At 46.9% G+C, this 15,102-nt stretch overlaps 1 protein-coding gene across 1 annotated transcript; it reads left to right on the forward strand.

Annotated features, from left to right (window-relative positions):
• Positions 1–505: 505 nt before the first annotated feature.
• On the forward strand, positions 506–2,296 carry LOC111972515 (forkhead box protein O3B-like). The gene has a single exon (XM_070446488.1). It carries the CDS (start codon positions 1,544–1,546, stop codon positions 2,279–2,281), a length of 738 nt encoding a protein of 245 aa, XP_070302589.1. The 5' UTR covers positions 506–1,543; the 3' UTR covers positions 2,282–2,296.
• Positions 2,297–15,102: the final 12,806 nt, after the last annotated feature.

A 15,102-nucleotide genomic window follows, 5' to 3' on the forward strand; every position in this document is an offset into this window, starting at 1 on the left:
CAATATGTATAAATTATTGTTCTAATGTAGCCTGTGTCATTAGCTTATGAATTGTAAACATTTCCAGAAGGAGCAATACAATTATTTGGAATTAAATATGAATGTCCTCTGTCCAACTTTGAATATTCTTTGTGTTCTTATCGGTGTAAAATAATATTATGATGATCTGTCTGTCTATTTCTGTATCCGTCAACATGCCGGGCCATGTGTCCCTTCCACACACTGCTTGCCTTGACATGCCTTTGCGCCCCAACTGGAGGTTGGTGGCGTCTTGATTGGGGAGAATGGGCTCGTGGTAATGGCTGGAGCGGAATTAGAATTGGTGGAATGGTATCAAATATCAAACACGGTTACCATGTGTTTGATGCCATTCCATTTGCTCCGTTCCAGACGTTTTTATGAACCGTCCTCCCCTCCACTGCTTTAGTGCGCACATGCTGTAGACTGTTTAGGAGCCGTGTCTCTTTAAAGGGCGATCTCGTATACCGAATCCAGGGGGCTTGCCTTTTTCGGTGGGGGTGGCAACGCTACTAGCCTATTGCTGCTGTTGCTGTATAACTTCGAGCTTGTTGAGGGCTGTCTTAAGACGGAATATGCTAAGCAGATAGGTTAGTGTTTATGTGTGCTGCTGGAGAGATAGGCTACTGTAACTGAGAGTGAGGTGGCGTTTCGTTTTCCATACCAACTGTGATGCGTGGTCAGTAGAGGCGACGTTGAATAGACTGAGATATCATTTTCGGTTATTCCTTTCCTTTTCGTTTTTCTGTCGACACTGACAACAAACGCAGGTTTCCTGTGTGCAGTCCGGTAGTAAAAAGGACTTGGATGCGAAAGGGAGTTTGTTCAAATGGCAGCAATGACAATTGGAATAGAACTATGCGGGAATTAATCGCTGGTGTTGCAGCCATCTAATTCACCATAGCGCGTTTATCCGTGGCAGCCCTGAACGTAGAGGGGGCTGCACTGTGTCCTGGCCACAGCTTCACTTTCACTGTGGCAATAGGTGTATTCAGTTATTTTGAATCAGTGCGGGATTTGATCTTGAACGTGCAAGGAAGGAACGCGTAACCGCTCATTGATGAACGAACACGTGGTACACCGTTTATAATTTACTCGTGAACCGAACTGTACACACTATACTGTTATTATTACCATTGCTCCAGTCCAGGAGAAATACCATGAATATGCAGCAACCTGTTCTGAACTGTTGCGATTGTCAAACGTGAAGTAGCCGTGGCTTGCTTTTTGAGCTAAGGAGAATAGCCATAGTTTACCAGTTATGGTGTTAATACATTTATAATAGTCCACGACATTCTACGTTTTAAATCCACCCTGAACAGCACAATGGTGCTCTTTTTGTAATACCGAGGATTTAATTTAGCAATTCGCGCGGAGTTTGCAGTGACCCTTGGGGACTGCTGGTCTGGAATAGCAACAAAGGACGGGGGCGTGCATTCATGGAATGCAACTTTGACAGCTCTCCACTACTTATCTACTGACTTTATCAGCGGGCAACGGGGACGAGCTAGTAATTGAAGGAGAGATGGCCGAGATCCCAACTCCCAGCCCTCTCCATGAGTTGGACGTGGCCATAGACCCAGACTTCGAGCCACAAAAACGGCCAAGATCGTGCACCTGGCCGTTGCCCCGACCCGAGTCAAATGCGGGGAAACCAGAAAGCAACGACACTGACATTATACCCGAGGAAGAGGATGACGAAGAGGAACAACATGCCACGTCCATGGCCATCAACGTCAATGGCACCAACGTGGGAGCAGACCACCAGAACAGCAACAGCCCTACGGCCGAAGGACTGCTGTCCGGACAGGAGAACGGAGGCTCCCCGCTCTCCTCCCACTCCCCCACGACCACTTCGGGCGCACTCGGCACCAGCGGCCCGGGTCCGCAGACTCCACGGAAGTCTTCGTCGCGCAGGAACGCGTGGGGGAATCTATCATATGCTGACCTGATAACCAAAGCCATAGAGAGCACGCCGGACAAGAGATTGACTCTGTCTCAGATTTATGACTGGATGGTGAGATGTGTGCCGTACTTCAAAGACAAAGGCGACAGTAACAGTTCGGCTGGGTGGAAGGTAAGCGACAAACGCTCTCCTCCTCTCCTCCACACTCATTCATTCCCCCCACCTCCCATCCACTGTCATCAAAACAACAACAATAACAAGAAACACATGGGTCTTGAGAATTTGTACTTTTGGATGTTCTCTTTGTTTCTAAACACACACACACATACACACATTCTCTCCCTCTTTTGGAATTAGGCGTCACTCAACTTCGAGTGTAGCCTATCTATACTGTCACATGGAGGGGGCCTACTCTGTAACCTATTTAGAATGACTATGCCAAAATATTGATACAATGACATAAATCATAGAATGTACAGTCCTACAATGAATCCCAACTTCAGAGTAAAGAACAAACATTGCTGGTCCAGAAGTGGTTCAACTGTCAGATCAGAATGAACTATTTATGCCTCTATTGCCTCAACAAGTGAATGTAGGCCTATCAGGGCAGGCCCTGTGTAAAGTTCTATATTTGTTATGTAGGCCTATCAGGGCAGGCCCTGTGTAAAGTTCTATATTTGTTTGTAGGCCTATCAGGGCAGGCCCTGTGTAAAGTTCTATATTTGTTATGTAGGCCTATCAGGGCAGGCCCTGTGTAAAGTTCTATATTTGTTATGTAGGCCTAAAGCTCAGGAATTAGCATATCTCTTGGGTCAGGTAGGATACTGTACTGCCAATGTTGTTCATAATGCAGTTGGGGAATTACATAACGACTTGGGATGCCGCCAGGTCGGGTGAACAGCCGGGAGTAAGACTACCTTCAAAGGGAATGTAACCCTAACCAGGAACGAGGCATAGGACATATGGGCCCCGGGCCTGGGGAGAGAATGAGGGGGTGTGTGGGGCTAAAGAGCATAGGTCACGGATCGGATCTCACTTCGTCAGGGCCCCGGCCCCGCGGACTTGTCTCGTTGGCCGAAAAGGCCATCAGTTATCAGGCGGGGATGAGTTATCTGTGCTCCTGTGGCGGTTGGGTGGGCTGCTGGAACATGCGCTGTATGGGAGGGACCAGACAGGCTGTGTTCATTTGCCACCCTGCGGGGCTGATGCCCAAGGAATTTGGGGCATGGATGGTCAGGCGGGTGGGGTGCTCATGTTTCAGTGCCTGATAAAAAAATATGGAACAGGCAGGACGCCGGAACATAGATGTTGTTACCACATCCCCATGGCTATGCCTTTTATAGTTCTGTCATTACACGTTTTGATCACAGACTCCAGCTGTTGCTGCTTTTGAAATGTTTTGATGTGTCGATTAGCCTTTAAGGGGGGATCTGTGTTAATCTGACCTGTTCATTTTAGAATAGCCTATAGTAGCCCACAGAAAGCACAGCCAATGACAGCCACAATTTATGACAGAGAGCTCTTGGCCTGCTATAACCAGCGCTCGCTAAGCACCACAAAGTCCCACAGGCGCGTTCCCGAGTTCTTAGGAGCAGGCAAGTTATATCAGGCCAATGCATTAAGACAACCAACGCCACCAGCTTTAAGGTATCAACATGGCATGGCTACTGACAACCAATGAAACTAGAGAAGAGCTTTAGTGGCAGGTGTTCACAAGGCCCTATAGCAACCATGGTGTTCTGACAGACCTGCTTTCAGTTTGTGATTTCATTCTCAGACGCTCTTGGGTTTCAGGACAGGGTGGTTAGTTTGTCAGCTTAGGTTTCATACATGTGCGGTGGGAAAGCTGGCTTTGTTGAGTAGATTTGCTCAGCAAATCCTAGTAATCCCTGTGGGTTCCTCTGCTCTCACTGACTGACCTCACCCAGGACGCTCTGGGTCACGTCTTATGACCTGCTCTTGACACATGCCTATGCCTAGCACCACAAAACATAGCTGCATTATATAGATAACCAATCAATCACAATCATAATAAATCTTCAGTTTAGCGCAATCAAGAGTGAATGAAATGTGTGCATTCAAGAGTGCTGTTGAAATGTGTGCTAAGAGTAGCTGTGGTATGAGAGAGAGAGAGAGAGACCAAAATAGGACCTCTAGTGCAGTTAAGTTTGTGTGTGTGTACGCCTTTCTCTGTGTGTGCGTATTCCTTTGTGTGTGTGGTTAAGTTGTCTGTGTGTACCTCTGTGCGTGTTAGCACCTCAGTGTGTGGTTAAGGAGTGTGTGTTCCTGGCGCTGCTCCAGTGAACTTTGGGCCTCTGTGTTACTTAAGCCTGATGCTACAGGCAGCTCAGCTCAGAGTCCAGCCCCCCTTAACAGCTGCAGAGCAGAGCCCAAGTCTCAGGCTCAGTTATGTCACTGACGATGCAGGGATATTAACACACACACACACACACACACACACACACACACACACACACACACACACACACACACACNACACACACACACACACACACACACACACACACACACACACACACACACACACACACACACACACACACACACACACACACACACACACACTGTTGTTTAATAAACACATGAATGAAGACTCACATATACACATAAATGTACATAAGGAAATCCTCCCAATCTTCCTGTTGTTACATGGGTACTGTGTAGTACATTCCAGAACACACAGACAGGCACAGACACATCTGTTCATTATCTTTAGCACACCTCACGCACACTCACCCAGTCTCCCCTTTCAAGGATTAGTTTGTGTGTGTAGAGAATCATTATTTTATGGGAAATGAAACTATAATTAATTCTTTCATTTGTTCAAAGTCATTTATTACTGTGTTATTACAGTATATTAGACTGTTATTACACTATATTAGACTGTTATTACAGTACATTAGACTTCCCCAGGCCCCAGGTAGCAATTGTCTGCCTTTTGTCTCTGTTTAGCAATGTTTTAGATTTGTCCCTGTGTTCCACCAGCACCTCCAACACTCCCCTCCCTTGTCTGCCCAGCCCACCTCCAAACCCCATTTGGTCCGAGGGCGTATATGAAACGGTCACTTTATAAACCAGCAGAGATACATGGTGATGATAATTTTATTGGGCTTCCCCTCCCTCTGCATGCTGAATGTGTTGATTCACCAGTCCGACAATGATTAGGGGTCTTATCAAGACGGAGGAGGAGGAGGACACTGGGGGGAGAGCGGGATAGAGGGAGGGAGAGCGGGATAGAGGGAGGGAGAGCGGGATAGAGGGAGGGAGAGCGGGATAGAGGGAGGGAGAGCGGGATAGAGGGAGGGAGAGAAAGAAAGAAGTGGGCGAACAAATCCATCAAATCAAATGTTATTTGTTACATGCTCCGTAAACAACGGGTGTAGAATAACAGTGAAACGCTTACTTATGGGACCTTCCCAACAATGCAGAGAGAAAAATAAGATAAATAGTAGAAAAATAATAATGCAAGGAATAAATACACAAAGAGTAACGGTAACTTGGCTATATACACGGGGTAACAGTACTGAGTCGATGTGCAGGGTAGATGTGCAGATGGGACACTGCCCTGTCCCATCTGGACAAGAGGAATACCTACGTATGTCAGAATGCTGTTCATTGACTAGAGCTCAGCCTTCAACACCATAGTACCCTCCAAGCTCATCATCAAACTCGGGGCCCTGGGTCTGACTGGGTCCTGGACTTCCTGACAGGCCGTCCCCAGGTGGTGAACGTAGGAAACCACACCTCCACTTTACTGATCCTCAATTCACCCATGACTGTGTGGCCATGCACGCCTCCAACTCAATCATCAAGTTTGCAGACGACACAACAGTAGTAGGCCTGATTACCAACAATGATGAGACAGCCTACAGGGATGAGGTGAGGGCCCTGGTGGAGTGGTGCCAGGAAAATAACCTCTCCCTCAACATCAACAAAACGAAAGAGCTGATCGTGGACTTCAGTAAACAGCAGAGGGAGCACCCCCCTATCCACATTGACAGGACACCAGTGGAGAAGGTGGAAAGCTTCAAGTTCCTCAGTGTACACATCACTGACGATCTGAAATGGTCCACCCACACAGACAGTGGGGTGAAGAAGGTGCAACAGCGCCTCTTCAACCTCAGGAGGCTGAGGAAATTTGGCTTGGCCCCTAAGACCCTCACAAACTTTTACAGATGCACAATTGACAGCATCCTGTCGGGCTGTATCACCGCCTGGTACGGCAACTGCACCGCTCGCAAGCGCAGGGCTCTCCAGAGGGTGGTGCGGTCTGCCCAACGCATCACCGGGGGCACACTGCCTGCCCTCCAGCACCCGATGTCACAGGAAGGCCAAAACGATAATCAAGGACATCAACCACCCGAGCCACCGCCTGTTCACCCCTCTATCACCCAGAAGGTGATGTAAGTACAGGTGCATCAAAGCCGGGGCCGAGAGACTGGAAAACAGTTTTTATCTCAAGGTCATCAAACTGTTAAATAGCCATCACTAGCCGGCAACCACCCGGTTACTCATCCCTGCACCTTAGAGGCTGCTGCCCTGTATACATAGACATGGAATCACTGGCCAGTAACACTAGTCACTTTAATAATGTTTACATACTGCTTTACTCATCTCATATGTATATACTGTATTCTATTCTACTGCCACTCTGACATTGCTCGTCCTAATATTTATATATTTCTTAATTCCATAATTTTACTTTTAGATTTGTGTGTATTGTTGTGAATTGGTAGATATTACTGCACTGTTGGAGCTAGGAACACAAGCATTTCACTACACCTGCATTGACATCTGCTAAATATGTGTGTGACCAATCAAATTTGATTTGATTTGACTGTATAGGTAGGGTTAAAGTAACTAGGCAACAGGATAGATATAAACAGTAGCATCAGCATATGTGATGAGTCAAAAGAGTTAGTGCATAAAGGGTCAAATATTTAGAAGTCTTTGGTTTGGGGGTGGAAGCTGTTCAGGGCCCTGTTGGTTTCCAGACTGGATTAGGCCGTTATTGGATATCTCTCCGTGAAGACAGGTTTGGAAGTTTGTTATTGTGCTGAGAACACCGCTCTGCTGTCAGTGTGTGTGTATGCACAACAGACTGATGTATTTCAGTCTGGAGTCATAGAGAAAGCCATTAACAATACATGTATATTCTATATTCTATAAATGCAATGACACTGTGGTGATTTAGCAGTGTAACAGGTTGATACCACATTGCCATGGCTTCTGTAAGACCAGCAGCATAGAACCACCAATGAAATGGAGTCTAGTATAAGTGAAAGGAGATTGTAAGTGTAACCAGCCACTAGTTTGAAACACTGAGAGTTTGATTGCTAGTGAGAAACCTAGATGTGGTGTCTGTCTGTGTCTGTGTGTGTGTGTGTGTGTGTGTGTGTGTGTGTGTCTTTGTGTGTGTGTCTGTGTGCTTGGGAGCATGCGTTACTACCCTGACTGTGGGAGCACGATCCAGGAGACTTCTTAAAGCCTTGGCACCGTGCCAATCCGGAGGAATCGACGTGAACGCAGTTAAAAGGGGGGGAAGGGGGAGTCAATGAACAAGCTTTGCTCCAAATTGGTGTATTACAGCTGCCCTTTGGCAATGACTCCCAATAGAGGGGACTGTGGGTGTTTTGGGGGCGAGGGGGGGTTGGGGCGCTAGGTTGTGGGAACCCATTGCTCCAGGGCTTCTTTCTCCTTCTCCTCCTCTGAATAGTGCCACACTCTCTGAACAGTGAACCTGCAGCTATATCACAGTCCCACTGGGTTCACTTTCTATTTCACATTCCAATCAATGGAGCCCTTTAATTGGCTTCCCCAAGGACAAGCTGCATGTTGTCCTTTTGACAGTTTACATCCATGTTAATGACTGTTGTGTCTGAAGCAGAGTAGGCCCATACCTTCACTGTGTTGTTGTGATGGTGTATGGCTGAAGAGTGGCGGGGACAATGACGTCACTGATGATGAGGTCATATTGACAGGTAAAGTAGGGGGAGGGCTTGACAATTACAGAGCTGACCATTTGATGCCCCTCTCTCTTCTCTCTCCCCCTCTCTCTCTCTCTCTCTCTCTCTCTCTCTCTCTCTCTCTCTCTCTCTCTCTCTCTCTCTCTCTCTCTCTCTCTCTCTTCTCTCTCTCTCTCTCTCTCTCTCTCTCCCTCCTCTCTCTCTTCTTTCTGTGTGTTCTGTGTGTGTGTGTGTGTGTGTGTGTGTGTGTGTGTGTGTGTGTGTGTGTGTGTGTGTGTGTGTGTGTTGTGTGTGTGTGTGTGTGTGGTGTGTGTTGTGGTGTGTGTGGTGTGTGTGTGTGTGTGTGTGTGTGTGTGTGTGTGTACATACTGGTCAAAAGTTTTAGAACACCTTCTCATTCAAGTTTTTTTTTGTTGTAAACTATTTTCTACATTGTAGTAGTAACCAAAAAAGTGTTAAACAAATAAAAATAAAAATAGAAATGCCCTCTTACTGTCAACTGCATTTATTTTCAGCAAACTTGATGTGTAAATATTTGTATGAACATAAACAAGATTCAACAACTGAGACATAAACTGAACAAGTTCCACAGGCAGACTAACAGAAATGGAATAATGTGTCCCTGAACAAAGGGGGGGCAAAATCAAAAGTAACAGTCACTATCTGGTGTGGCCATCAGCTGCATTAAGTACTGCAGTGCATCTCCTCCTCATGGACTGCACCAGATTTGTCAGTTCTTGCTGTGAGATGTTACCCCACTCTTCCACCAAGGCACCTGCAAGTTCCCGGACATATATGGGGGGAATGGCCCTAGCCCTCACCGTCCGATCCAACAGGTCCCAGATGTGCTCAATGGGATTGAGATCCAGGCTCTTGGCTGGCCATGGCAGAACACTGACATTCCTGTCTTGCAGGAAATCACGCACAGAACGAGCAGTATGGCTGGTGGCATTGTCATGCTGGAGAGTCATGTCAGGATGAGCCTGCAGGAAGAGTACCACATGAGGGAGGAGGATGTCTTCCCTGTAACGCACAGCGTTGAGATTGCCTTTTTTTGCTGAGTTTATATTTTATATTTGAGATTCTTTAAAGTAGCCCCCCTTTGCCTTGATGGCAGCTTTGCACACTCTTGGTATTCTCTCAACCAGCTTCATGAGGTAGTCACCTGGAATGCATTTCAATTAACAGGTGTGCCTTCTTCAAAGTTAATTTGTGGAATTTTTTCCCTTCTTAATGCGTTTGAGCCAATCAGTTGTGTTGTGACAAGGTAGGGGTGGTATACAGAAGATAGCCCTATTTGGTAAAAGACCAAGTCCATATTATGGCAAGAACAGTTCAAATAAGCAAAGATAAATTACAGTCCATCATTACTTTAAGACATGAAGGTCAGTCAATACGGAACATTTCAAGAACTTTGAAAGTTTCTTGAAGTGCAGTCGCAAAATCCATCAAGTGCTATGATGAAACTGGCTCTCTTGAGGACCACCACAGGAAAGGAAGACCCAGAGTTACCTCTGCTGCAGAGGAAAAGTTAATTAGAGTTACCAGCCTCAGAAATTGCAGCCCAAATAAATGCTTCACAGACACATCAACAGACACATCTCAACATCAACTGTTCAGAGGAGACTGTGTAAATCAAGCCTTCATACTTGAGTTGCTGCAAAGAAACCACTACTAAAGGACACCAATAAGGAGAAGAGACTTGCTTGGGCCAAGAAACAAGAGCAATGGACATTAGACCAGTGGAGATTTGTCCTTTGGTCTGGAGTCCAAATTGGAGAATTTTGGTTCCAACCGCGTGGGTGAACGGATGATCTCTGCATGTGTATTTCCCACCGTAAAGCATGGAGGAGGAGGTGTTTTGGTGTGGGGGTGCTTTGCTGGTGACACTGTCTGTGATGGAGTGCTGCATCAGATGACCTGGCTTCCACAATCCCCTGACCTCAGCCCAATTGAGATGGTTTGGGATGAGTCGGACCGCAGAGTGAAGGAAAAGCAGCCAACAAGTTCTCAGCATATGTGGGAACTCCTTCAAGACTGTTGGAAAAGCATTCCAGGTGAAGCTGGGTGAGAGAATGCTAAGAGTGTACAAAGCTATCATCAAGGCAAAGGGTGCCTATTTGAAGAATCTCCAATATTAAATATATTTAGATTTGTTTAACACTTTTTTGGTTACTACATGATTCCATATGTGTTATTTCATAGTTTTGATGTCTTCACTATTATTCTACAATGTACGAAAATAGTAAAAATACAGAAAAAAAACATTTAATGAGTAGGATTCCCCCACAAAAAATTGGTAGTGTATGTGTGTGTGTTTTGCATAAATGCTCTCTCCTCAGTCCTCTATCTAGCGTCTGTGCACTGTGAGTCAGTATCTGTGGCGCCATGGTGATGGTCTGAATAATGTGTCATTTTACTAAGCCCCCTCCCCTTCCCCCTGGTCTGGGGTGATGGAACACTCCGCCGTGTGATGTTCACAAGTCACGCGACGCTGAGTCACCTCCTCCTCTGTAATCTACTCCACGGTCTCCCTCCTCTGTAATCTACTCCACGGTCCTCCCCTCTGTAACACTCCATGGTCCTCCTCCTCTGTAATCTACTCCACGGTCCTCCTCCTCTGTAACACTCCATGGTCCTCTCCTCTATAATCTACTCCATGGTCCTCCCTCTGCAATCTACTCCACGGTCCTCCCCTCTGTAATCTACTCCACGGTCCTCCCCTCTGTAACACTCCATGGTCCTCCTCCTCTGTAATCTACTCCACGGTCCTCCTCCTCTGTAACACTCCATGTCCTCCTCCTCTAAAATCAACTCACATGTCCTACCCGCGTAATCTACTCCACGGTCCCTCCTCTGTAATCTACTCCACGGTTCCCCCCCTGTAACACTCCATGGTCCTCCTCCTCTGTAATCTACTCCACGGTCCTCCCCCTCTGTAACACTCCATGGTCCTCCTCCTCTATAATCTACTCCACGGTCCTCCTCTCTGTACACTCCATGGTCCTCCCCTCTGAACACTCCATGGTCCTCCTCCTCTGTAACACTCCATGGTCCTCCTCCCTCTGTAATCTACTCCATGCCTCCCTCTGTAACTCACTCCACGTCCTCCCCCTCTGTAATCTACTCCACGGTCCTCCCCTCTGTAAACACTCCATGGTCCTCTCCTCTGTAATCTACTCCACGGTCCTCCCCCTCTGTAACACTCCATGGTCCTCCTCCTCTTAACTACTCCACGGTCCCCCTCTGTAAAGCTCCATGTCCTCCTCCTCTAATCTCTCCACGGTCCCTCCCCTCTGTAACATCCATGGTCCTCCTCCTCTGTAATCTACTTCCACGGTCCTCCCCCTCTGTAAACTCAGTCCTCCTCCTCTGTAAATTTACTCCAGGTCCTCCCCCTCTGTAACACTCCATGGTCCTCCTCCTCCTCTCATATCTCCTCAACGTCCTCACCCTCGTAAATCTCTCCCGTCCCCCCTCTGTAACACTCCATGGTCCTCCTCCTCTCTAATCTACTTCCACGGTCCTCCCCCTCTGTAACACTCCATGGTCCCCTCCTCTATAATCTACTCCACGGTCCTCCCCCTGGTAACACTCCATGCGTCCTCCTCCTGTAATCTACTCCATGTCCTCCCCCTCTGTAACACTCCATGGTCCCTCCTCTGTAATCTACCTCCATGTCCCTCCCCCTCTGTAATCTACTCCACGGTCCTCCCCCTCGTCCCCAGTGCCCATCTTCCTTTAGACAGGCGTATTTTCAAATTGGATTAATTACACACAGACTGGTGGGATGCTGTGGTTTAAAGGGGGGTTGGGGGAGGGGGCATTTACAGGCTCCTAACCAACTGTGCTTTTTTCACGTTTTGTAACTAATTTTGTACATAATGTTTCTCATACCGTTGCTTCTACTGTCTCTTATGACCAAAGAAATGACTGTTTTGCTAATACAGACTGGAGTATGCTCCGTGATTCATCCAATGGAATTGAGGAGTATACCACATCGGTCACTGGCTTCATCAGTAAGTACATCAACGACGTCGTCCCCACAGTGACCGTACGTACATTTCCCAACCAGAAGCCATGGATTACAGGCAACATCTGCACCGAGCTAAAGGCTAGAGCTTACGCTTTTCAAGGAGCGGGACACTAATCTGGACCCTTATACGAAATCCCGCTATGCCCTCAGACGAACCATCAAACAGGCAAAGCGTCAGTACAGAACTAAGATTGAATCCTACTACACTGGCTCTGTCGCTCGTCGGATGTGGCAGGGCTTGTAAACTTTTACGGACTACAAAGGGAAACCCAGTCGCGAGCTGCCTAGTGACGCGAGCCTACCAGACGAGCTAAATGCCTTTCATGCTTGCTTTGAGGCAAGCAACACTTAAGCATGCATGAGAGCACCAGCTGTTCCGGACAACTATGTGATCACGCTCTCCGCAGCCAATGGGAGCAAGACCTTTAAACAGGTCAACATTCACAAGGTCACAGGGCCAGACGGATTACCAGGACATGTACTCAAAGCATGCGTGGACCAACTGGCAAGTGTCTTCACTGACATTTTCAACCTCTCCCTGGCCGAGTCTGTAATACCTACATGTTTCAAACAGACTACCATAGTCCCTGTGTCCAAGATAGCGAAGGTAACCTGCCTAAATGATTACCGTCCCGTAGCACTCACGTCAGTAGCCATGAAGTGCTTTGAAAGGCTGGTCATGGCTCACATCAACACCATCATGCCAGAAACCCTAGACCCACTCCAATTCGCATACCGCACCAACAGAACACAGATGACGCAATCTCAATCGCACTCCCCACTGCCCTTTCCCACCTGGACAAAAGGAACACCTATGTGAGAATGCTGTTCATTGACTACAGCTCAGTGTTCAACACCATAGTGCCCACAAAGCTCATCACTAAGCTAAGGACCCTGGGACTTAACACCTCCCTCTGCAACTGGATCCTGGACTTCCTGACGGGCCACCCTCATGTGGTAAGGGTAGGCAACAACACATCTACCACACTGATCCTCAACACTGGGGCCCCTCAGGTTTGCGTGCTCTGTCCCCTCCTGTACTCCCTGTTCACCCACGACTGCGTGGCCAAGCCCGACTCCAACACCGTCATTAAGTTTGCTGACGACACAACAGTGATAGGCCTGAACACCGACAACAATGAGACAGCCTATAGGGAGGAGGTCAGAGACCTGGCCGTGTGGTGCCAGGACAACAACCTCTCTCTCAATGTGAGCAAGACAAAGGAGCTGATCGTGGACTAAAGGAAAAGGAGGGGCCGTACAGGCCCCCATTAACATCGAAGGGACTGAAGTGGAGCGGGTCGAGATTTTCAAGTTCCTTGGTGTCCACATCACCAACAAACTATCATGGTCCAAACACACCAAGACAGATGTGAAGAAGGCACGACAACACCTTTTACCTGTCAGGAGACTGAAAAGATTTGTCATGGGTCTCCAGATCCTCAAAAAGTTCTACAGCTGCACCATCGAGACAGTCCTGACTGGTTGCATTACCACCTGGTATGGCAACTGCTCAGCATCTGACCGGGAGGCGCTACAGAGGGTAGTGCGTACGGCCCAGTACATCACTGGGGCCAAGCTTCCTGACATCCAGGACCTATATACTAGGCGCTGTCAGAGGTAGGCCCAAGAAATTGTCAAAGACTCCAGTCACCCAAGTCATAGACTGTTCTCTCTGCTACCGCACAGCAAGCGGTACCGGAGCGCCAAGTCTAGGACCAAAAGGCTCCTTAACAGCTTCTACCCCCAAGACTGACTGCTGAACAACTAAACTAATCAAACGGCCACCCTGACTACTTACATTGAACCCCAGGAGGTATTGGTACTGGTACCCACTACCCCCAATAGCCTCGTTATTGTTATGTACATTTCTTGTGTTACCTATTGCTAGTTTTAAAATGTTTTACTTTTGTTTATTTAGTAAATATTTTATTAACACTATTTCTAACTGCATTGTTGGTTAAGGGCTTGTAAGTAAGCATTTCACGGTAAGGATCTGTTGTATACCTGTTGTACTCAGTGCATGTGACAAATATGATTTGATTTGGAGTAGAATAAATAGTATGGATATAGAGTGGGCTTAAAATCTAGGTGAAGGGTAACCCAATAGTGGCACTTACAGTTGGGCCCCAAATACCCCTGTGGCACACACACACACACACACACACACACACACACACACCACACAACACACACACACACACACACACACACACACACACACACACACACACACACACACACATACACACACACACACACACACACACACACACACTCCCACGCTCCCAGCAATCTCTCTGCCCTTGAGTAAATTAAAGTTATCATTTTAGAATCTGTCTTGCCACTTTGACCCTGGGTTTTTAAACTTTAATTAGTTTTTTTCGGAGCCTGTCTCTTCCAATTACGCCACTCCACTAGCCGCCATCACACAGCCGAGTAAGGGAAAGGGGAGGGAGGGGGAGCTAAATTGTTTTTGATTAACATTTAATTGACTACAATAAAGCTTGCTTTCTGAGTCAGAGTGTGTGAAAGAGAGACAGAGAGAGAGAAGAAAAAGGGGACATTTGACTTTAATGAATGAGACATGACTTTGTGCTGCCATCATATCACAGAGAGAAAAAATATATGTTTGTTGTCGAAAAAATGGGTTCTCTCTCTCTCTCCTCACTCTCTCCCCTCCCACCCTTTGTTCTCTCTCTGACAGCAGCATGTGTGTATATCTGATGGGGGTATCTGTCCCAAGTGCTGCCTGTGACCATGTGGGACACCCTCCTGCGCTCCCTCCACCATTCGCTCATCCACCCAAGTGCAGGTTTTTCCAGATTGATTAAAACAGATTAAAATGAGATTATGCTAGATTAACAGTTTGGGCCCTCATGTGGGAAGCCATGGCCTGAGCTAAATGTGTGTGTGTGTGGTGTGTGTCAGACCTGGGTTGGAATACATGCTTATTTGAGTATCTGGTATTTAACATTTATTTTTTCTGTGCATTTGAGTATTTCAAATGTATTGGAATGGTTATTTGTAAAAAAAAAAAAAAAAAAAAATGTTTTGCTCACACTTCAAATTCTATTTCAGTAACCTGGGTAAAATATATGGGATGTGATATTTGAATCAGTAAATTTGAGTATTTTCAAACACTTGTGTATTTC

Source organism: Salvelinus sp. IW2-2015, linkage group LG14 (assembly GCF_002910315.2).
Source record: "Salvelinus sp. IW2-2015 linkage group LG14, ASM291031v2, whole genome shotgun sequence".
Classification (NCBI taxonomy): Eukaryota; Metazoa; Chordata; class Actinopteri; order Salmoniformes; family Salmonidae; genus Salvelinus; species Salvelinus sp. IW2-2015.

Coding starts and splice junctions, on each gene's coding strand:
- LOC111972515 (XM_070446488.1), top strand. CDS start 1,544: ATGGCCGAGATCCCAACTCCCAGCCCTCTCCATGAGTTGGACGTGGCC.